Source organism: Solanum dulcamara, chromosome 4 (assembly GCF_947179165.1).
Source record: "Solanum dulcamara chromosome 4, daSolDulc1.2, whole genome shotgun sequence".
In the NCBI taxonomy this organism is placed as follows: Eukaryota; Viridiplantae; Streptophyta; class Magnoliopsida; order Solanales; family Solanaceae; genus Solanum; species Solanum dulcamara.
In genome coordinates this window covers 4,609,135-4,626,515 of record NC_077240.1, presented here as the reverse complement: position 1 = coordinate 4,626,515, position 17,381 = coordinate 4,609,135, and the positions used below count along the sequence as shown (strand labels likewise).

At 36.3% G+C, this 17,381-nt stretch overlaps 3 protein-coding genes and 1 non-coding gene across 4 annotated transcripts; 3 read left to right on the top strand and 1 right to left on the bottom strand.

Annotated features, from left to right (window-relative positions):
• Positions 1-90: 90 nt before the first annotated feature.
• Positions 91-164, top strand: TRNAN-GUU (transfer RNA asparagine (anticodon GUU)). The gene has a single exon. It is a non-coding gene; the product is annotated as a tRNA-Asn (tRNA).
• A 327-nt stretch (positions 165-491) lies between these two features.
• LOC129884681 (uncharacterized) lies at positions 492-3,077 on the top strand. Its single transcript, XM_055958966.1, has 4 exons — positions 492-1,331; positions 1,511-1,756; positions 1,854-1,945; positions 2,276-3,077. The coding sequence occupies exons 1-4, from the start codon at positions 492-494 to the stop codon at positions 3,075-3,077; spliced, it is 1,980 nt and encodes a 659-aa protein (XP_055814941.1).
• A 514-nt stretch (positions 3,078-3,591) lies between these two features.
• Positions 3,592-14,200, top strand: LOC129885636 (vacuolar-sorting receptor 3-like). Its single transcript, XM_055959990.1, has 12 exons — positions 3,592-4,143; positions 4,814-5,506; positions 5,581-5,669; positions 5,751-5,820; positions 5,894-5,977; positions 6,058-6,134; positions 6,246-6,327; positions 11,599-11,681; positions 11,780-11,846; positions 12,122-12,250; positions 12,339-12,448; positions 13,692-14,200. Exons 1-12 carry the CDS (start codon positions 3,834-3,836, stop codon positions 13,788-13,790), a joined length of 1,893 nt encoding a protein of 630 aa, XP_055815965.1. The 5' UTR covers positions 3,592-3,833; the 3' UTR covers positions 13,791-14,200.
• Positions 14,201-15,109: 909 nt separating this feature from the next.
• On the bottom strand, positions 15,110-16,569 carry LOC129887987 (transcription factor bHLH84-like). Its single transcript, XM_055963250.1, has 5 exons — positions 16,048-16,569; positions 15,707-15,973; positions 15,542-15,607; positions 15,388-15,453; positions 15,110-15,211 (listed from the first exon to the last, which is right to left on the bottom strand). Exons 1-5 carry the CDS (start codon positions 16,567-16,569, stop codon positions 15,110-15,112), a joined length of 1,023 nt encoding a protein of 340 aa, XP_055819225.1.
• Between the last annotated feature and the right edge of the window lie 812 nt (positions 16,570-17,381).

The following is a 17,381-nucleotide window of genomic DNA, read 5'->3' as shown; positions in this document are numbered from 1 at the left end:
ATGTGTTGTTGTTGTTGTGTATTATTATTTTGTATTGCTGCAAAGGATTAAAGAGAAGATAAATATAATAAAGTCCCATGTCAATAACAAGCTGGAATAGCTCAGTTGGTTAGAGCGTGTGGCTGTTAACCACAAGGTCGGAGGTTCAAGCCCTCCTTCTAGCGTGAATTGTAGTGTTTTTTTTTTTGGTTAAAAAAAACTCCTTCTTGCAATTTTATTTCCATATAAGGAAAAAATGCCCCTATAACCGTTTTAACTACCTTTCAAATGACCTGGTCCTTGAGTTATTTCTGCAAAGAATCCCACAACTTCGGAATATATTTTTGACAAACTAGAAACTTGAATTTGACTTGAAAATTTCACTTTTTTGAGCTATCCATTTTCCTCTCTTTCATCCACATTAATTTTCATAATCTGCATCTTATAATTTCAACAATTCTTTTGTAATTTCACTTGAAAAGTTTGTTACTTCTTTATTGTCCACGAAAATCATGGCGAGTTTGAAATTTGGGGTTGTTGTAAAGTTGCTTGAAGAAATGAAAATGGTTGAAAATGCCGAAGTAGAAGATCGGAAGCCAACGTTATTACAAATCAGAAGCATAATTCCTGTCCTTGAAGAAGGTAATCTCTTGCCTAACAGGGGATTTTACCTCAAGATTTCAGACGTATCACACGCAATTTATGTCACATTGCCCCAAGACCAAAATGAGTTGATTTTAGGTAACAAATTAAAACTAGGACAATTCATTTATGTACAAAAATTGGAGGATGCAAAACCATTTCCATTGCTCAAAGATTTTACGCTTCTTCCTGGTAGACGTCCGTGTGATGGAACCCCTCTAGAAATTGGTCCGGTTCCAAATTTGGAAAAGATTCTTGATGGATCGAATTCTGATTTTATCGTTGAAAAGGGTGTCATCTCTGAGGAAAATATAATGGATATATCATCCTGTTTAAGAAGATTGTCTTTAGAGTCATCTGATGTAGAGGAAGTGAGGAAAAAAAGTAGTAATACTAATGTTCTTGAGGGAAGTAATACTACTAAAGGGAAGTTTAGGTCCTTGAGTGCTTCGAAAACTCGTCCAGGAGTTAAAAGATCATGTGATGTTGAGAGCAGAAATTATGATAGTCTAAGGCTCGTTGGTAGGAGTAGGAGATTGTCTGTTGATAATGATAGTGATACCGATAGCACGGTATCTTCAGTCTCATCATCTACATGGACTTCTAAGAGGAAAAGTTGGAATGAGTTGAAGAGTTTGGGAACTGAGGAGATTTTTGATTCTTCAGTTGTCAAACACAATATCAGACCACCACGTTGTCGTAGTGCAACTGTGAGTTCCCTCTAACTTTCTAGTTTACACAATGTTTCATCCTTTTTGATGTGCTTGTGATAAAAGTTCGATATATCTATAAGGAGAAATACATAGATGGTCCCTTTAAGTTGTCCATAACGACCAGATATACACTTTTAGCTTTACCAATGTTCAACCTTGATTTTTTATGTTGACAGGTTTCACCTGTTCGTTCTGTCAAATACGATAGCTCAGATGACAATTCAAGTTCAATATCAAGAAGAAGGATTGTTGATTCGGCGAAGAAAATAGTCAAGAGTTCAACTAAGATCAAGAATTCCGTGTCAAAGATCAACTGTGAACAAACCATCCGTCCAACGAAAGGCTTAGTATTTGACAGACAAGGGGCAGAAACTGGGATTTCATGGGATTCACTTCCCTCGAGTTTGGTGGAGCTTGGCAAGGTACTAACATCTAGTGTAGTAAATTAACATAACTTGAATGACATTATTGAGAAACTCATAATAATGACTATGTCCGCAATTTTCTCTTGCACTTCAGGAGGTTGTAAAGAAAAGAGACATTGCTTTGTTTGCAGCTGTTGAGGCTTTGCAAGAAGCGTGTGCAGCTGAGAGGTTGCTCAATTCCTTAAGGTGATTCCTTTTTGTATTGTATTCCATCTTCCTTTATGCTAAATGAGTCTTACAATTATCAACATCTTTCCTCTTTATGTTGAATCTCCTTATTGGTCGTAATGACCATACAACATGGTCTATCTAGAATGTAACTCGGAACGTGCCAATATAAGAACTTTCATATATACTATTACTAATTTTTGGGAAGCATATAAGGGTCCTCAAATTCAAATTGCTTCATTGCCTTGTTTAAAAAACAGTTTATAATGATATAAGGTTTATATTGACAGCTGTTGCATTATGAATCCTACATTATAGAGACTGACCGACACATCTTGTTTTCTCCAGCAAATTCTCAGAGTTTCGTTTACCTAAAGAAGATGATCTACAGCCTCGTGTTGATGAGTTTTTGGATCTTCAAGATGATATGGCTCAAACAAGACTAATAATGAAGTGGCTAACAAATATAACTCCAACTAGAACAGAAGAAACTGATGCAAGTAGCACTCGTGCAGATAATGAAGCATTGGCAATCACAGTGCAAAGAAAGAAAAATGCAACTATATGGATAAAATCTGCAGTGGCTTTAGATCTTTCACCATCCTCCACCGTTCTCAATCCAATTCCTAACACTAGGAGCATCACCAATACATTGAAGAAGTCGAGTACATCGAATCACAGTACCAAACAAAAAGGCCCAAGCATTGTTACAACTGATCATAACAGGAACACTAATGACACTTGTCTTGTATTGACATCTAACAATAACACGCAACCTGAATGGACCAGGGGTAGCACTATCGATGCAGCTGCTCACCTAGCCTCATCGTTGCAGGACGAGTGTAGGAGAATGTTTTTGGGATACATAGAGAAATATATAAATGAACTCGAAAGGAAAATGTCATTGATGGTATCAGATAATCAAGTAGCAGCAATGATGTATAAAATAAAGAGAGTAAATGACTGGTTAGATTTGATCATCAACAAGGAGATAAATGGAAGCGAAGAAGGTTCAAATTTGGATGAATCAGAAATTGAAGCATGTCATAGAGTGAGGAACCAAATATATGGGATCCTACTGAAGCATGTAGAGAGGACTGCAATGGCTCTTGAAAGTAGCAAAATGCTCCGTTACATCGTCGACAACTAACATTTCAAATATCCCTCTCTAAGTAGGGAAATTGTTGTATATATAAATATTGAATCCCATTTATACGACAGAAAGTGAAAAATTAGTTCAAAAATTATTTTATATTACATATTCAAACCAGTAATTGCTAGAAGCGGCAAATTAGCAGAAGCATGGTCCACAATTGTTTCGTATTAAAAGAAAATTAGATAGCCTACCCAAATATCGTTCACTATCTATCCTATTACTCACTCAGTTTCAAATTGTTTGATCCATTTTTCTTTTTAGTCTGCTTTAAAAAAAAAAGAATTATTTTTTTCACTAACAATTTTTTAATTTTGAAACAGAGAGAATATATTATTATTGTTAAGTATTAAATAAGAAAATTGACAGTTTGTTTACGTGGAGTTAGTTGGTTGGTTTAGCTTCGTCATAACATGGGCTCTATAAAGTACCATTTATCACGTGAAGATGGGGATGCTTTAAGATGGGTCAACAACCATATTTCCATTTGTTTGCTTTAAAAATATTGAATGAAATCTATTTTTTATTTTAAGCTATAAATACATAAAATCCTTATCCTAAGTCTAAAATATTCCCCAAAAAACTAAAATTAAGCGTAACTTGGCATTCACTCAGATTTACCATCACACTCAAAACAAAAGAGTCACAAAAACAAAACAAGAAAGAAAACCAGAAGTTTCCTCCATTAACAGTACGGTTCAAGATTTTCCCTTATACCCTCCTTTGATTTCTTGGATTTCCCAAGAAAAGAAAATGGGGGTTTCTAAAACTTCAAAAGCTACAATCTTTCTAGGGTTTCTTTGGCTGAACCTAATTCAATCAGCAGTGGGTCGTTTTGTGGTGGAAAAGAACAGCTTAAGGGTCGTTTCACCTGATGATATCAAAGGCACTTACGATAGTGCAATTGGAAATTTTGGGATTCCACAATATGGAGGTAGCCTTCCTGGGACTGTGGTTTATCCAAAAGAAAATCGAAAAGGTTGTCGAACTTTTGAGGATTCTGGGATTTCTTTTAAGTCCAAGTCTGGTGCCATGCCCACTTTTGTTCTTGTCGATCGTGGAGGTATGCAGTACGCGCTCGCTTTTGGTTCATCTTCCTTAGCTCTTTGTAGAAAATTTTATCAATTTTTCATAATTTATTGTGTATTAGATTTAAATGGTTGTGAATAGAGTAGAATGGATACTGAAGATTCATATAGTCGACCCGGCTTGTTTGATTGTGAGGCATAGTTGTAGTTGTTAACTTGGTCCTTGCCTTTATTTTTGTTAGTTTGGGGAAAATTTTTATTGTCATTTTTTGGATTGTATCACAAGATTTTGCTAATAAAGGTAATGATACTTAAAGTTGATAGTTTAATTCTTGAAGTCCAACTGCTTTTTCTAAATGTCACTAAGTGGTATATCATTTGGAGTGCTTCCTTTAGTATTTCCTAACAGTGGCTGATAAATTTGGATGCAGTTTTTAGTTGGGTTGGATTACATAGGCACCCTCATAGTTGATTTTGAATCCTTCAACACTCTTCATATCAAGCTTTCTTTCTGTATTTTTTTTAAATTTAATTTTAAAATTTGGAGGTGTAATTTGGATCCCAAAAGGAGTCAATAGTTCACTGATACTTTGAGCAGTAATCAGGGATTGAAAAAGGAAGTGGATGTAATCATTTATATTTAGAAAGAGGTCATTTGTAAAATCCTCAAAAGTTATGGGGAGTTACCCTTTTTCTTGTTGGCAGATTGCTTTTTCGCTCTGAAGGTATGGAATGCACAAAATGCGGGTGCTGCTGCAGTTCTAGTTGCAGATGATGTCAACGAAAGATTGATAACCATGGACTCGCCTGAAGCGGATGGTTCTTCTTCAAAATACATTGAGAACATAACAATACCATCTGCTCTTATTGAGAAAAGCTTTGCAGAGAAGTTGAAGAAAGCTGTCAGTGCAGGGGAAATGGTTAATGTGAATCTTGATTGGAGAGAAGCTGTGCCCCACCCAGATGATCGTGTGGAGTATGAGCTCTGGACAAGTAGCAATGATGAATGTGGGTTCAAATGTGACATGTTGATGAAATATGTCAAAGATTTCAAGGGTGCAGCACAAATTCTCGAGAAAGGTGGATATACTCAATTCACACCACATTATATTACTTGGTATTGCCCTCAGGCATTCACTGTAAGCAAGCAGTGCAAGTCTCAATGTATCAACCATGGAAGATATTGTGCTCCTGATCCTGAACAAGATTTCAGCTCTGGATATGAAGGGAAGGACGTTGTTGTTGAGAACTTGAGGCAGTTGTGTGTTTTTAAAGTGGCCAATGAGACAAATAAGCCATGGGTGTGGTGGGATTATGTAACTGATTTTCAGATTCGGTGTCCCATGAAGGAGAAAAAATATAACAAGGAATGTGCTGATGCTGTTATCAAGTCTTTAGGTAATAAATGCTTCCCTCAACACCCTCCAGTTATCATATGTGAACAAATTAATGTCAATATTTTGTATCTGCAGGTCTTGATTCAAGAAAGATTGAGAAGTGTATGGGAGACCCTAATGCTGACGAGGACAACCCCGTTCTGAAAGAAGAGCAGGATGCCCAAGCAAGTTTCTTTATCTTTCCTTAAAAGTTTAAATCGATTTAACTGTGTGCAACCACTTAGAAAAGTAGAATTCTTATGCAGATTGGTAAAGGAACAAGAGGAGATGTCACCATATTACCTACTCTTGTTGTCAACAATCGACAATATCGAGGTTCGTGCACACACTTACTTCCATCTTCAACTGAGAACCTTTATTTTTTCTTTCTTAATGCTTGTTCTTTCAGGGAAATTGGAGAAGGGTGCTGTTTTAAAGGCTATTTGTGCTGGTTTTGAGGAGACTACTGAGCCTGCAGTTTGTTTGAGCGATGGTGAGTGCACATGATTCCTAAAGCTAAATATCAACGAGATGTTTAATCACAACATATAATGGTTCTTTCTTTTATAACAGATGTGGAGACAAATGAATGTCTGGATAATAATGGTGGCTGCTGGCAAGACAAGGCTGCTAATATCACTGCCTGCAAGGTTCTTGCGTTGACTTGTGGATTTTTTTTTAACAGTTTCTGTATCAAATTTTTTAACGTTCCCTGTTTTCTGTCTCATTTATTTTTATGAACTCTTAATTTGTATGAGCAGGACACATTTCGTGGTAGAGTGTGTGAATGTCCTGTGGTTGATGGTGTGCAGTTCAAAGGAGATGGTTATAGCTCTTGTACCGGTAAACTTGCACCTTTGGTCCATCTATTCATTTTGAAATGACGATTTTAACAATGTAGTTGTTAAGAAAAACTTGCTATACTAATCAAGAGTAGTGATTACTTCAATTATATGTCTGTATGTTATTAGATCATAAAAACAAATAGGTAAAATATGCTAAGATTATTCTTCTAGTGCGTGCAAGAGTATATTGGTTTGTCTTTTTTCTTACGTATAAAATCAAATCCAAGTAATGTCTTAGCAAACCTTCCGTCAAGTATGATATAGTATTCATCAGTTAGCAGAAGTGTGGGTTGATTACCAAGCAAATATCGAGGTGTACTTGATGTTTTCCGAGTAAATGCTTCTAATATTTGGTGCCTTTAGATTGTTTAGGGACAGAAAAATATGTTGAGGACTGCTCCCTTTCTAACCATTGTAGACCTGTTGGTGTGAAATACATCATTTTTATCTCAAGAGGCTGGATCAGGTCGTCTTTATATTATCCTTTTGGACTCCTAGGGCAAAGGTGGAAGGAGTATGGTGGTGGTGTGACACATGCACAAGCTAAAATGAAGTACAACTTAGATACACATAAAATTTGTTAGAACACAAGCATCACATATTTGTTATGAAAAATGATTCTGTATTAGCAAGATGGTTGAAACTAACCCAGTTTTGGGCGTGACTTTAAACTAGGAAAGCATGTAAAAATAATACCAAAAATCTTCCTTAAAGAAATAAGGAAAAGTTTCCAAATATAGAACCAAAAAGATCCCACTTTTGGGTATGAGAAGAAGCTCTTGAACAGCCCCTTTTGGGCTTTAATTTGCTGCCACATGGGCGTGCATGGCAGCCCATTTTTAGGCAGAATTTCTGTCCCTTTGTGGGCTTGATTTTCAGCGCTTTGGGCTCTACGTGGGCCCCAATCTTCCTCCACAATTATTGGACTTGTTCTTGGGCTCTTCTTCCATGATAAGCATCTTCTTGATTTCCATTGAAGCCCGACAACCTCACATGGAGGTATGCCACCAATTCAGTGTTTTGGACGACGAAAGGCGACAAGGGTCTGCCTTGCCACAAGACTCGCGCTCGCCTTTTTGAAGTGCGGTGTCAATTAATACCAAAAAATAAAATATTTTTTTACATATATAAATAATCATAATCTCAATAGCAATAACATATTAGCAAATTTTTCAATTCAAAAAATGAAAATAGATAGTACACACTAAAAGTTTAGAACTTGAATGAGAAAAAAATAGAACAAAAGTCAAAATAATGAGAAAAAAAGAGGTAGAAGTAACTTTGAAGAAGAAGAAGGAAAAAGAAACAGAGGAAGATAATTAGAAGAAAGGAAGAAATGCATATAAGTTGGACTTTGGAGTCGCCGGAAAAGTCTGACTGGTCGCCGGAGATGTCTAGTTGAGTCGACTGGTTTGGAGTGTCAGTCGCAGTCTTAGAGTGCAACTGTGCAAATTTGGAAAAGAAAACCCTAAAATTACCTTTTAACTTTTAAAACCCTAAATTGGTTGCCTTTTTTTAAGAAAATACAAAAGGCGACGCCTTTCTTGCCTTTGTCGCCATTGACGCCATGACATCGCCTTTTGAAGATCGCATCGCCACAAAGCTAATAGGCGATGAAGGGTCGCCTCGCCTTTTCTCACCTCTCGCCATTGGCAGCGAGGCGATCGCCTTTCACAACACTAGCCACCATGGATGCTATCACTAACTGATTGGATTTTTCATGCTTTTCTCTTGATCTCTTGAGCTAAAGCTCCTTATAAAGGATTTCAACTTCTAGATTTGAGCACACAAATGCGATAGATAAATTTTAGTAATTCATATCACTAGTTCATAGTTCATATCATTTTCTCATAGTGAAAAATAAATGAATATACTTGAATCCTGTCCACTTCATCTCACTTACAATTTTTATTTTATTTTTTGAAATTATTGCTCTCCGATGCAGCCGGGAGGGCTGTCGTAACAAGTTTATTTCAGTTACTCTTGAAACCTTTGTTTGTTAGAGAAACACTGAAAGAAATTCCTTGTATATGGTTAATTTCATCAAGCCTTCTGGTTCTTGGAAAAAGAATGTAGAGCGAAGACTAAATATCTTTCACAATAAGTCATTAAATGATTACAAGATTGAATCTTGTCAGTTTTATAAGAAATGATTTGTGTGCACCATGAAAAGTAAAATTCATTATTTTGATAAAAATAGATGTGTTGTGCCAATATATATTATTCCCTCTATCTCACTTTATGTGGCACCATTTGACTTGGCACAAAGTTCAAAAAAAAGAAAGAATTTTGAAATTGTGGTCTAAAACAAACATTAGACATTTGTGTGTCTATAAATCATTTCATTGAGGATAAAAGGAGAATTTTAAAGTTAAATTGTTTCTAATTATAGAAATGTGACATTTCTTTGGGTTGGACTAAAAAGGAAAGTGTGCACACAAATTGGGACAAAGGGAGTAGTTTTGAAGTATAAAAATAACAAATGGTTTTTGTCTTTGACCTATCCAGAGAAGTTGTTTTCTTCACAACCTGACAATATTCCCCTTTTTTATAAAACAAAAACTACGAACATCTGATTTGGTTCATGATAAAAAAATGATGCTACAAATTATAGGCTTTTTTATTTCTAGCCACCATTCAAAATACATCTTTCCTTAGATGTCCTTAATTCAGTTATTTATATATTGAAGATGCCCAGTTGAGTTGTATTGTTTGTCATTAAAGGGCACTTATCATGTAGAAGGTAGTAGAACACATCATGCCAGATATATTTTCTAAAAAGTAGCAGGATGAGATTTCGGTGAACTTTTGAAAGAGCACTGACAAGGCAGGTGTGGAGTGGTTGACTAAGTTGTTTAATGTTATTTTGAAGATTGCTAAGATGCCCGATGAATGGAGGTGGAGTACTATGGTTCCATTGTACAAGAACAAGGGTGATATCCAAAACTGTAATATTACAGGGGATTAAATTGCTAAGCCACACTATGAAGATTTGGAAGAGAGCGGTGAAGATGAGGGTGAGGAGAGGAGTGTCAATCTCAAAGAATCAGTTCGAATTCATGTCGGGGCGATCAACTACTAAAGCAATCCATCTTATGCGGAGACTGGTGGAGAAATTTAGAGAAAGAAAGAGGGATCTTCATATGGTATTCATTGATATTGAAAAGGCTTATGACAAAGTTCCGAGGAATGTTCTCTGGAGGTGCTTGGAGGCTAAAGGTGTCTCGATGGTGTATATTTGAGCAATAAAGGACATGTATGATGGAGCCAAGATTCGGGTTGGAATAGTGGGAGGAGTCGGGAGGTAACTCAGAGCATTTTTCCGTTGAGATGGGACTACATCAGGGATCTGTACGAAGTCCTTTCCTTTTTGCCTTGGTGATGGATGAGCTGGTACGGTCTATTCAGGAGGAGGTTCTATGGTGTATGCTATTTGCAGACGACATAGTTTTGATTGATGAAATTCGGGACAGAGTTAATGATAGGTTGGAGGTTTGGAGATAAATTCTGGAGTCTAAAGGGTTCAGATTGAGCAGGACCAAAACTGAATACTTGGAGTACAAATTCAGTGGTGCGATGGATGAAGAGGGCATAAAAGTGAGGCTTGCCACTCAGCCTATCCCCAAGACAGAAAGCTTTAAATATCTTGGATCCATCATCCAGAGCAGTGGGGACATTGACGAGGATGTCACGTATCACATTTGGGCAGCGTAGATGAAATGGAGGATTGCCTCTGTAGTCTTGTGTGACAAGAAGGTACCACCTAAACTTAAAGGTAAGTTCTATAGAATGGTGGTTAGATCGGTGTCATTATACTCAGGGCCTAACCCATCGGTGGCCCCTCAAACTTGGCACCAACTTTCACTTAGACACCTCAACTAAGCTTTGTTCATTTTAGACACCTCAAGTAAGGTTCTGATGTGTCATTTTAACACTTTTTTTTACAATCACCCAAATATCTAAAATGTGTGTAATACACTTGACGTTGATGTGTCAAAGTGATCAATTAAATGAAGAAACGTGACAGATATATCAAAAATAATTTTAAAATAATGACTTTTGATTAGAAAAAAAGTGGTCATTAACTTCATTTAATTGGTCACTTTGACACATCAGCGACAAGTGTATTACACACACTTTAGATATTTGGGTGATTGTAAAAAAGGTGTCAAAATGACACATCGGAACCTTACTTGAGGTGTCTAAAATGAACAAATCTTAGTTGAAGTATCTAAGTGAAAGTTGGTGCCAACTTTGAGGGGCCACCGATGGGTTTCGCCTTATACTCAGTGGAGTGCTGGTCGGTAAAAAACTCTCATGTTCGGAAGATGCATGTTGCGGAGATGAGGATGCTGAGATGAATGTGTGGACACACTAGGAGTGATAAGATAGGAATGAGGTCATTCAGGAGAAGGTGGGAGTGGCCTCTGTGGCAGACAAGATGAGAGAAGCGAGACTGAGATGGTTTGGGCATGTGCAAAAAAGGGGTGCCGACGCCCTAGTTAGGAGGTATGAGCGATTGGATTTGGGGGTTATGCGGAGGGGTAGGGGTAGACCGAAAAAGTATTGGAGATAGGTGATTGGACAAGATATGACGTTACTTCATATCACCGAGGACATGACCTTAGATAGAAAAGAGTGGAGGTCGCGAATTAGGGTAGAAGGCTAGTAGGGATAGAATGGTGTCTTGCAATGTGTCGGTTTAGGCTGGTCGTAGGTCTAGGCGTGCCATTATAGTTGCGGTGTTTTGACTATCGCATTACATTTTTATCGTTATTGTTCTTGTCTTGTAGAATTTGCATCGCTTTTCGTTTTTTGTGCCATTATACACTCTGTCTCTCTCTCTCTCTCTATATATATATATGTATATATATATATATATATATATATATATATATATATTTATTTCTTACTTGGGACTGTGTCTTTTGAGCCAAGGGTCTTTCGAAAACAACCTCTCTATCTCCATGAGGTAATGGTAAGGTCTGTGTACATCTTACCCTCCCCAGACCCCACTTGTGGGATTCCACTGGGTATGTTGTTGTTGTTGTATGATCTAAAAAGTCTAGCTCTCAGAAGTTGAATACAGCTCATATCTGATTCTTATCCGTCTGATATCCTTTATGATACTCTTTACTTGAGAAATATTTGTCTTACCGTTGCTTCTTTTATCAGTCTTCTTTCTATTTCTTTTTATTTTTGCATGCACAATTTTGCTGTCTCTTGTTATTGTGTTGAGACTTAAATAATCTAATTCCACTATCTTCAGCAAGTGGACGTGGGCGATGCAAACTCAACAATGGAGGCTGTTGGCATGACACTCGAGATGGTCACACTTACTCTGCTTGTGTGGTTAGTTAATCATCTCATGTAACTTCATTTTCTTATATTTATCTCCACATCCCATTTTCAAATTGGTTCAGATTTGAATGCTGAGCATGTTCTAACAGGATGACGAGGAGGGCAAATGCTCCTGTCCTCCAGGGTTTAAAGGTGATGGTGTTAAAAGTTGTGAAGGTAAGTGGTTTTTCTTGATCATGATGAAGTTATTGTACTAGGGAATAATCTGGTTGCGCCCCCCACCCCCTCCCCCACTCCACCCTCTGCAAGGAATGTGCTGAATTACTTCTGGGAATTAGATTTCCGGAGGCATGTTGCAACTTGCAAACATTATATGATATGAGCTTTTTGTGTATGCAAACTGAGAGATGTTATAACATGTAGAGCTTCTTTTCTATTATGGTACTGCAACTTTAACCTTGATCATTGTGTATTGTGTTTCCATTTTATAGATATTGATGAATGTGGAGAAAAGAAAGCATGTCAATGCACTGAATGTAGCTGCAAAAATACGTGGGGCAGTTATGAGTGCAGTTGCAGTGGGGACCTACTGTACATCAGAGACCATGATACCTGCATAAGTAAGTTCATTTAGTCTAGACTTCATTCCGAAATGTGCATAAATTTGCATCCACAATAAGAACTGGTTATGACAACTTTCATTTGCAGGCAAGAGAGCTAAAGAAATAAAATCAGCATGGGCTGCAGTTTGGGCTATTTTGATTGGATTGGCTATGGCTGGTGGTGGTGCATATCTTGTGTATAAATACAGATTAAGGGTAAGTTTAGAAATCATTTGGATTTATATTGTTGATTGTTAATAGTGATTTTTTAGAGTACTTGACTTTTTCTATGAAACTCTTGGTAAAGTAGGTAATCTTCTACATTACTTTCTGAAGTTTTTATTTTTTTAGTGAATAGGTAATTGATTGATCAGAGCATTCTCGGTAGTTACTATGGGTAGATAGTTTGCTCAAATTAAATGGGTTACCCCATATCCGAGATCCTTTTTGTTCTTCAACCAGCTTTAGGAAAGAGTAATTCTTAGTTAGGAAAGAAATATTTATCTTATTATTATATACTGCTTGATTTTCTATTTACTCCGACACTAAACTCCACTCCCCCTGCTTCTTTACTTAGTATTAGGTTAAGAATAAAAGAAAATTATCTTTGTTGGTGGGAGGTAGCAGGTATTCTGTGGAATTAGTCGAGGTGCGCGCAAGCGGACCGGACACCATGGTTTTCCAAAAAGAAATAAAAGAAAAATACTATTTATCTGTACTTATTTCTCTTGTTGAACGCAATATCTGTTGGATAAAAGAAGGGATAAGTTGAAGATATTTGTTTATCTATGTTGACATATACATTTATGATCCGGGGCGGATCTAGGGGGCGGTAGGGGGTTCACCCGAACCCCCGGCAAAAAAATAACATTGTATATATAGTATAGATTTTCTGTATTTACGTACATATATTAATTTTGAACCCACTAAACAATAAACAAAATGTAGCTTAGTGGTAAAGGCCCTTTTATTGCACCCTTGTGTTGAAGGTTCAAAACCCACCAACTACATTACTTTTTACATTTAGCTTTTGTTAATTTTTTCCATTTATTTTCAACATTTAACTTTTGTTATTTTTTTCATTTAATTTCCAAAACAGCCACGACCACTGCCCAACTATGATTATTTTTTTAAAAAAGAAAGTGCAGGAATAGTGAATTTGGAACTTCTAATCCCAAAAATCAAACTTTTTGTACGTATCAACTATATACTACTGCCTCCCTTAGAATTGTTTTTTGTCGACTTATTCATGTGTTAATACTTCCATTTTCCGAACCCCTTGAGTGAAAATTCGGGTTCCATCTCCTTAGCTTATTCCTAATGCTGGAAGACAGAAATACAAAACTTGACAATGCATGCTTCCTGTCCAAATTCCAATCTTCCTTTAATACGCTTGTTTCTGGACATTGCTTGATTGTTTGGATTCACACTAATATCTCCTTTGCTATTACCTCCTCAGTCATACATGGATTCAGAGATCAGGGCTATTATGGCACAATATATGCCACTGGACAGCCAAAACGAAGTCCAAAATCACGTCAACGTGGAACATGCTTGAAATAGATATCGTCATGCCACCAGATATCCAAAATGAAGTCCAAATGTTGCCAAGCTCGCATTGCAGATGGCAAATATTGTCAGTAATTATTCTGCTGAGTTATTGGATGAGGTGGTAGATTCAATTGCCTTCTGTTTCTGATAAAGAAACTGAAGGTAAATTCTTACGTCTGTTATATACAGTAGATAATAAAGACTGTAGGATTGTTGTTTCCTTTCTTTTAATTTATCTGCTATTCCCTCTCATTTTATGTATCCTTTGAGGGTCTTGTAATGTTTTAGGCATCAGTTTAGGGTCAGGATAAAGAGTTTGTGGTAGGATTTGCAGCTTGTAATATGGGATGAGTTGTTGTATCACCATAAATTTAAGTTGGTGCATGCAATCATGCAAAATTGCCTCTCTTTTCGTCATGAATGCTTCTGTTGTATTAAATAGGGTTACACTATTAGTAACGATATGTTAAGCAGAGTTTACACTAGAACATGAAAATCTGGGGGAATGATATCTGGTCTTCCACTATGTCTTGCTGCATGAATATTACTTTTCTATTTTTTTTTTTGGAAAGTTGGATTTGATACAGCTTTTAAGCAGGATCCTCTTTCTACCAGAAGAAAAGAAAAAAAAAGAAAAAAGGTTACAATTGTTCATTTTTTGGGTAGAAATAACATCTACTTTTCTTACACGCTTCTGAAAAATATTTAGTCGTCATGGAGTTTCAAATTTCTCAATTGAAATTCTCTGACTACATCTAGGAGTTGCACTTGTCTTCATGGAAATGGCTATTTTTGAATTACAGGAATTGAAAATTGGTTATTTGTGAAATTTACCCCATTGCTTGTACATACCTAAAACACTAGCCCATGAAAGAGTCTTAAGAAAATGTAATAACCATGTGATTCATCATAATATTCATATGGTTTCATTCTGAAACATGTAATAAGATTAATGATTAACCAAGAACAAAGGGGTAATCCTCAAAATTATTTTACATTCTCAATGTATATAACTTAAGTCTTGACTTCCTTATGATCAACATCATGAGAAAATGCTAAACAAAGAGGAAAAATAAAAAACATTAAAAACCTCCCATCATGTTTCCGTAGAGAGGAACTTATTACACTTAAAAAAATGTTTGATGATCAGTAGAATGATTAGTTGATAATGGATAACACGACAGCCAAAGTGTTTTGAGTTTGAAGTGTTAATTATTAACTAGACAATTATACAAATGGCAATAAATAATTTGTCATCTTGTACGTGTATGATAATGCTCTCAATTAACCTGCGTGCCTTGAACTGAATTCATCAATGTTCGAAATTTACGATTTTGGATTTGGAATTCCAATCTTCAGGTCAAGCCCAATGTCCATTCCATTATATGCAATGGGAGAATACATCCATAGATCATCAGAGCTCAAGAGCTACAAAAACACCCAAACATAAAGCACATTAGTTAGCGGTAGATTCAAGATCCAGAGTCAGTAGGTTCAGAAATGAGTTTGATCTTGTTGTCCATATGTAAAGCAATGAGTTCAGTTGAATCGAAAAAATCCACCTTAGATAGTATAACATAACAATATGATTCTAAATAAATTACCTTGATTTGAAGTTGCAAAAATTTGACATACTGGACAGCCTCTTCAAGCATGGTGCTAATATCAACCTATAATGAAAACTTTGCTAATCAGATTCCAATTTTAACACAACAGAGCATTAGTTGATGCAGTTTCATTGAGTACAACTCCACATACCTTTGTTCCGTTAGGGACGAGAGTCTGCAAGATCCTCAATCTCTCGTTAATTCTCTCTCTTCTTTTCTGTTATAAGAGAAAAGAAATTGGCAGATTGGTAAACAAATTAACAATGAATGAGAAAAGGCTTATTCGCGACCAACATTTAGACTAATGGATAATTACCCTTGCATACAGACTCTGGGGATCTGTTGCTGAGCCCCTGTTGGCTCTGGATTTTCCATTGGGTACAGAAACTCCTTTTGAGTTATCGCTGGAAGCCAATCCATATAAATCATAACTAGAAACATTAGATTCATCTTCTGAGCAGCAACTAAATGAGCTCTGTCTGTGAAGCACATTATTATTATTATTGTTTCTAGTCTCCTCATCATCAGCAACACTACTCTTCATGTTCTTCTTTGGCTTGACGCTTCTCTTGTTCTTCAGGGCCTATATAAGATGATCAATTATAAGTATAAAACTAATCATATGAAGCATTATAATTGAGTTCAGATGATACTCACATGATCAACAGGCGATCGTGATCTTTTCTTAGAGCTTTCTGATTGCTCTGGAACTTGCATTTGATCATATTCTCTTCCTAGCTGCAAGCTTTTTCCATGAAGAAGAGATTCAGGCATAATGTTTTCACCTGATTCCATGCTGTCATTGCTCACTTGTTTGTTCAAAAATTCAACTGCTTCCGCTTCGATTGTATTGTTAGCTTGAGGCACATGACTACTCTGTTCCATTGTCATTGAGGTGTTATTTCTCAACAACATTGGTTGAAAATTATTAGTACTACTTGGGAAATGGTACATGCTACTATTAGTCTCTTCTGAAGAATAAATTGAAACTTCACTAGTTCCTCCCATGTTTGATTCATGATTTGTCCAAAACATTGGAAGTCCAATGTCAGAACTACTAGGCACTTGTTCATTTGGACAAGTACCAAATAATTGTGCCATGAAATTTGCCTCCTCAGTTGAACATGTTCCGCTTAAGGAGCTCCATTCACCTTCAGACATGGCTACCACAGGTTCCATTTTAATCTTTCTGATTATACAGGGAGATGCTCGATTTTATTGATATATATATATATATATATATATATATCCTTCTAAATTATTAGGGATAGACCGATAGAGGCTTATACTTGGATGTTTATATATATATGTGAGAATATTCCTTCACATAACAAAAAACAAATGTAGGAATGTGACAGTGGATATATTGACTTCGTTTGGTAATGTATTTCTAGTATAAAACAAACCAACTTAACAAATTAAGTATAAAGGAAGACAGAAAGATATAGAGAAAGTCGAGAGGATTTTCTTTTTTGTATGTCAGTATTACACACTGAAGGAGAATATTTATAGCCTCAAGAGCAAGAGGATAAGGGAGAGAGCACATTATTCTTTTAAGTGGGTTCCACAAAAAAAGTGGAACATCTACTACTTTTCATAACAATCCCTCTTGAATGTCCACGTGTAAAAAAAAATTCTAGTGAAAGAACAAATATACATAGTTATCCTGAACATCCATAGATGTTGTGTCTCATTAAAACCTTACTAGAAAAAATTCAATGGAAAAAAGCCTAGTTAAGAAAAAAGAGTACACACATCTGGTAATACGTCTTGAGTGTTGCCTCGTTAAAAACCTTACCAGAAAAACCCAGTGGGACAAAACTTTGGTTAAAGAAAAAAGAGTACAACGCGTATTTTACTCTCCATGGTGAAAACTTCATTTGATATTTTTGAGACAATGCATTCCAATCTTATACCTTAGCTTCTCAAAAGTAGATGATGGTAATGCCTTTGTGAATAAATCAGCAAGATTATCACTCGAACGAACTTAT

Bases quoted from the DNA above. Each gene is read 5' to 3' on its own strand.
- LOC129885636 (XM_055959990.1), top strand. From the start codon at position 3,834: ATGGGGGTTTCTAAAACTTCAAAAGCTACAATCTTTCTAGGGTTTCTT. The intron at 6,135-6,245 runs GTTCTTGCGTTG...TTGTATGAGCAG, and splicing joins CTAATATCACTGCCTGCAAG to GACACATTTCGTGGTAGAGT. The intron at 12,449-13,691 runs GTAAGTTTAGAA...TTACCTCCTCAG, and splicing joins TGTATAAATACAGATTAAGG to TCATACATGGATTCAGAGAT.
- LOC129887987 (XM_055963250.1), bottom strand. From the start codon at position 16,569: ATGGAACCTGTGGTAGCCATGTCTGAAGGTGAATGGAGCTCCTTAAGC. The intron at 15,974-16,047 runs GTGAGTATCATC...CATCTTATATAG, and splicing joins CACGATCGCCTGTTGATCAT to GCCCTGAAGAACAAGAGAAG. The intron at 15,454-15,541 runs GTATGTGGAGTT...TTTTCATTATAG, and splicing joins TCGTCCCTAACGGAACAAAG to GTTGATATTAGCACCATGCT.
- LOC129884681 (XM_055958966.1), top strand. From the start codon at position 492: ATGGCGAGTTTGAAATTTGGGGTTGTTGTAAAGTTGCTTGAAGAAATG. The intron at 1,332-1,510 runs GTGAGTTCCCTC...TTATGTTGACAG, and splicing joins CACGTTGTCGTAGTGCAACT to GTTTCACCTGTTCGTTCTGT. The intron at 1,946-2,275 runs GTGATTCCTTTT...TGTTTTCTCCAG, and splicing joins AGGTTGCTCAATTCCTTAAG to CAAATTCTCAGAGTTTCGTT.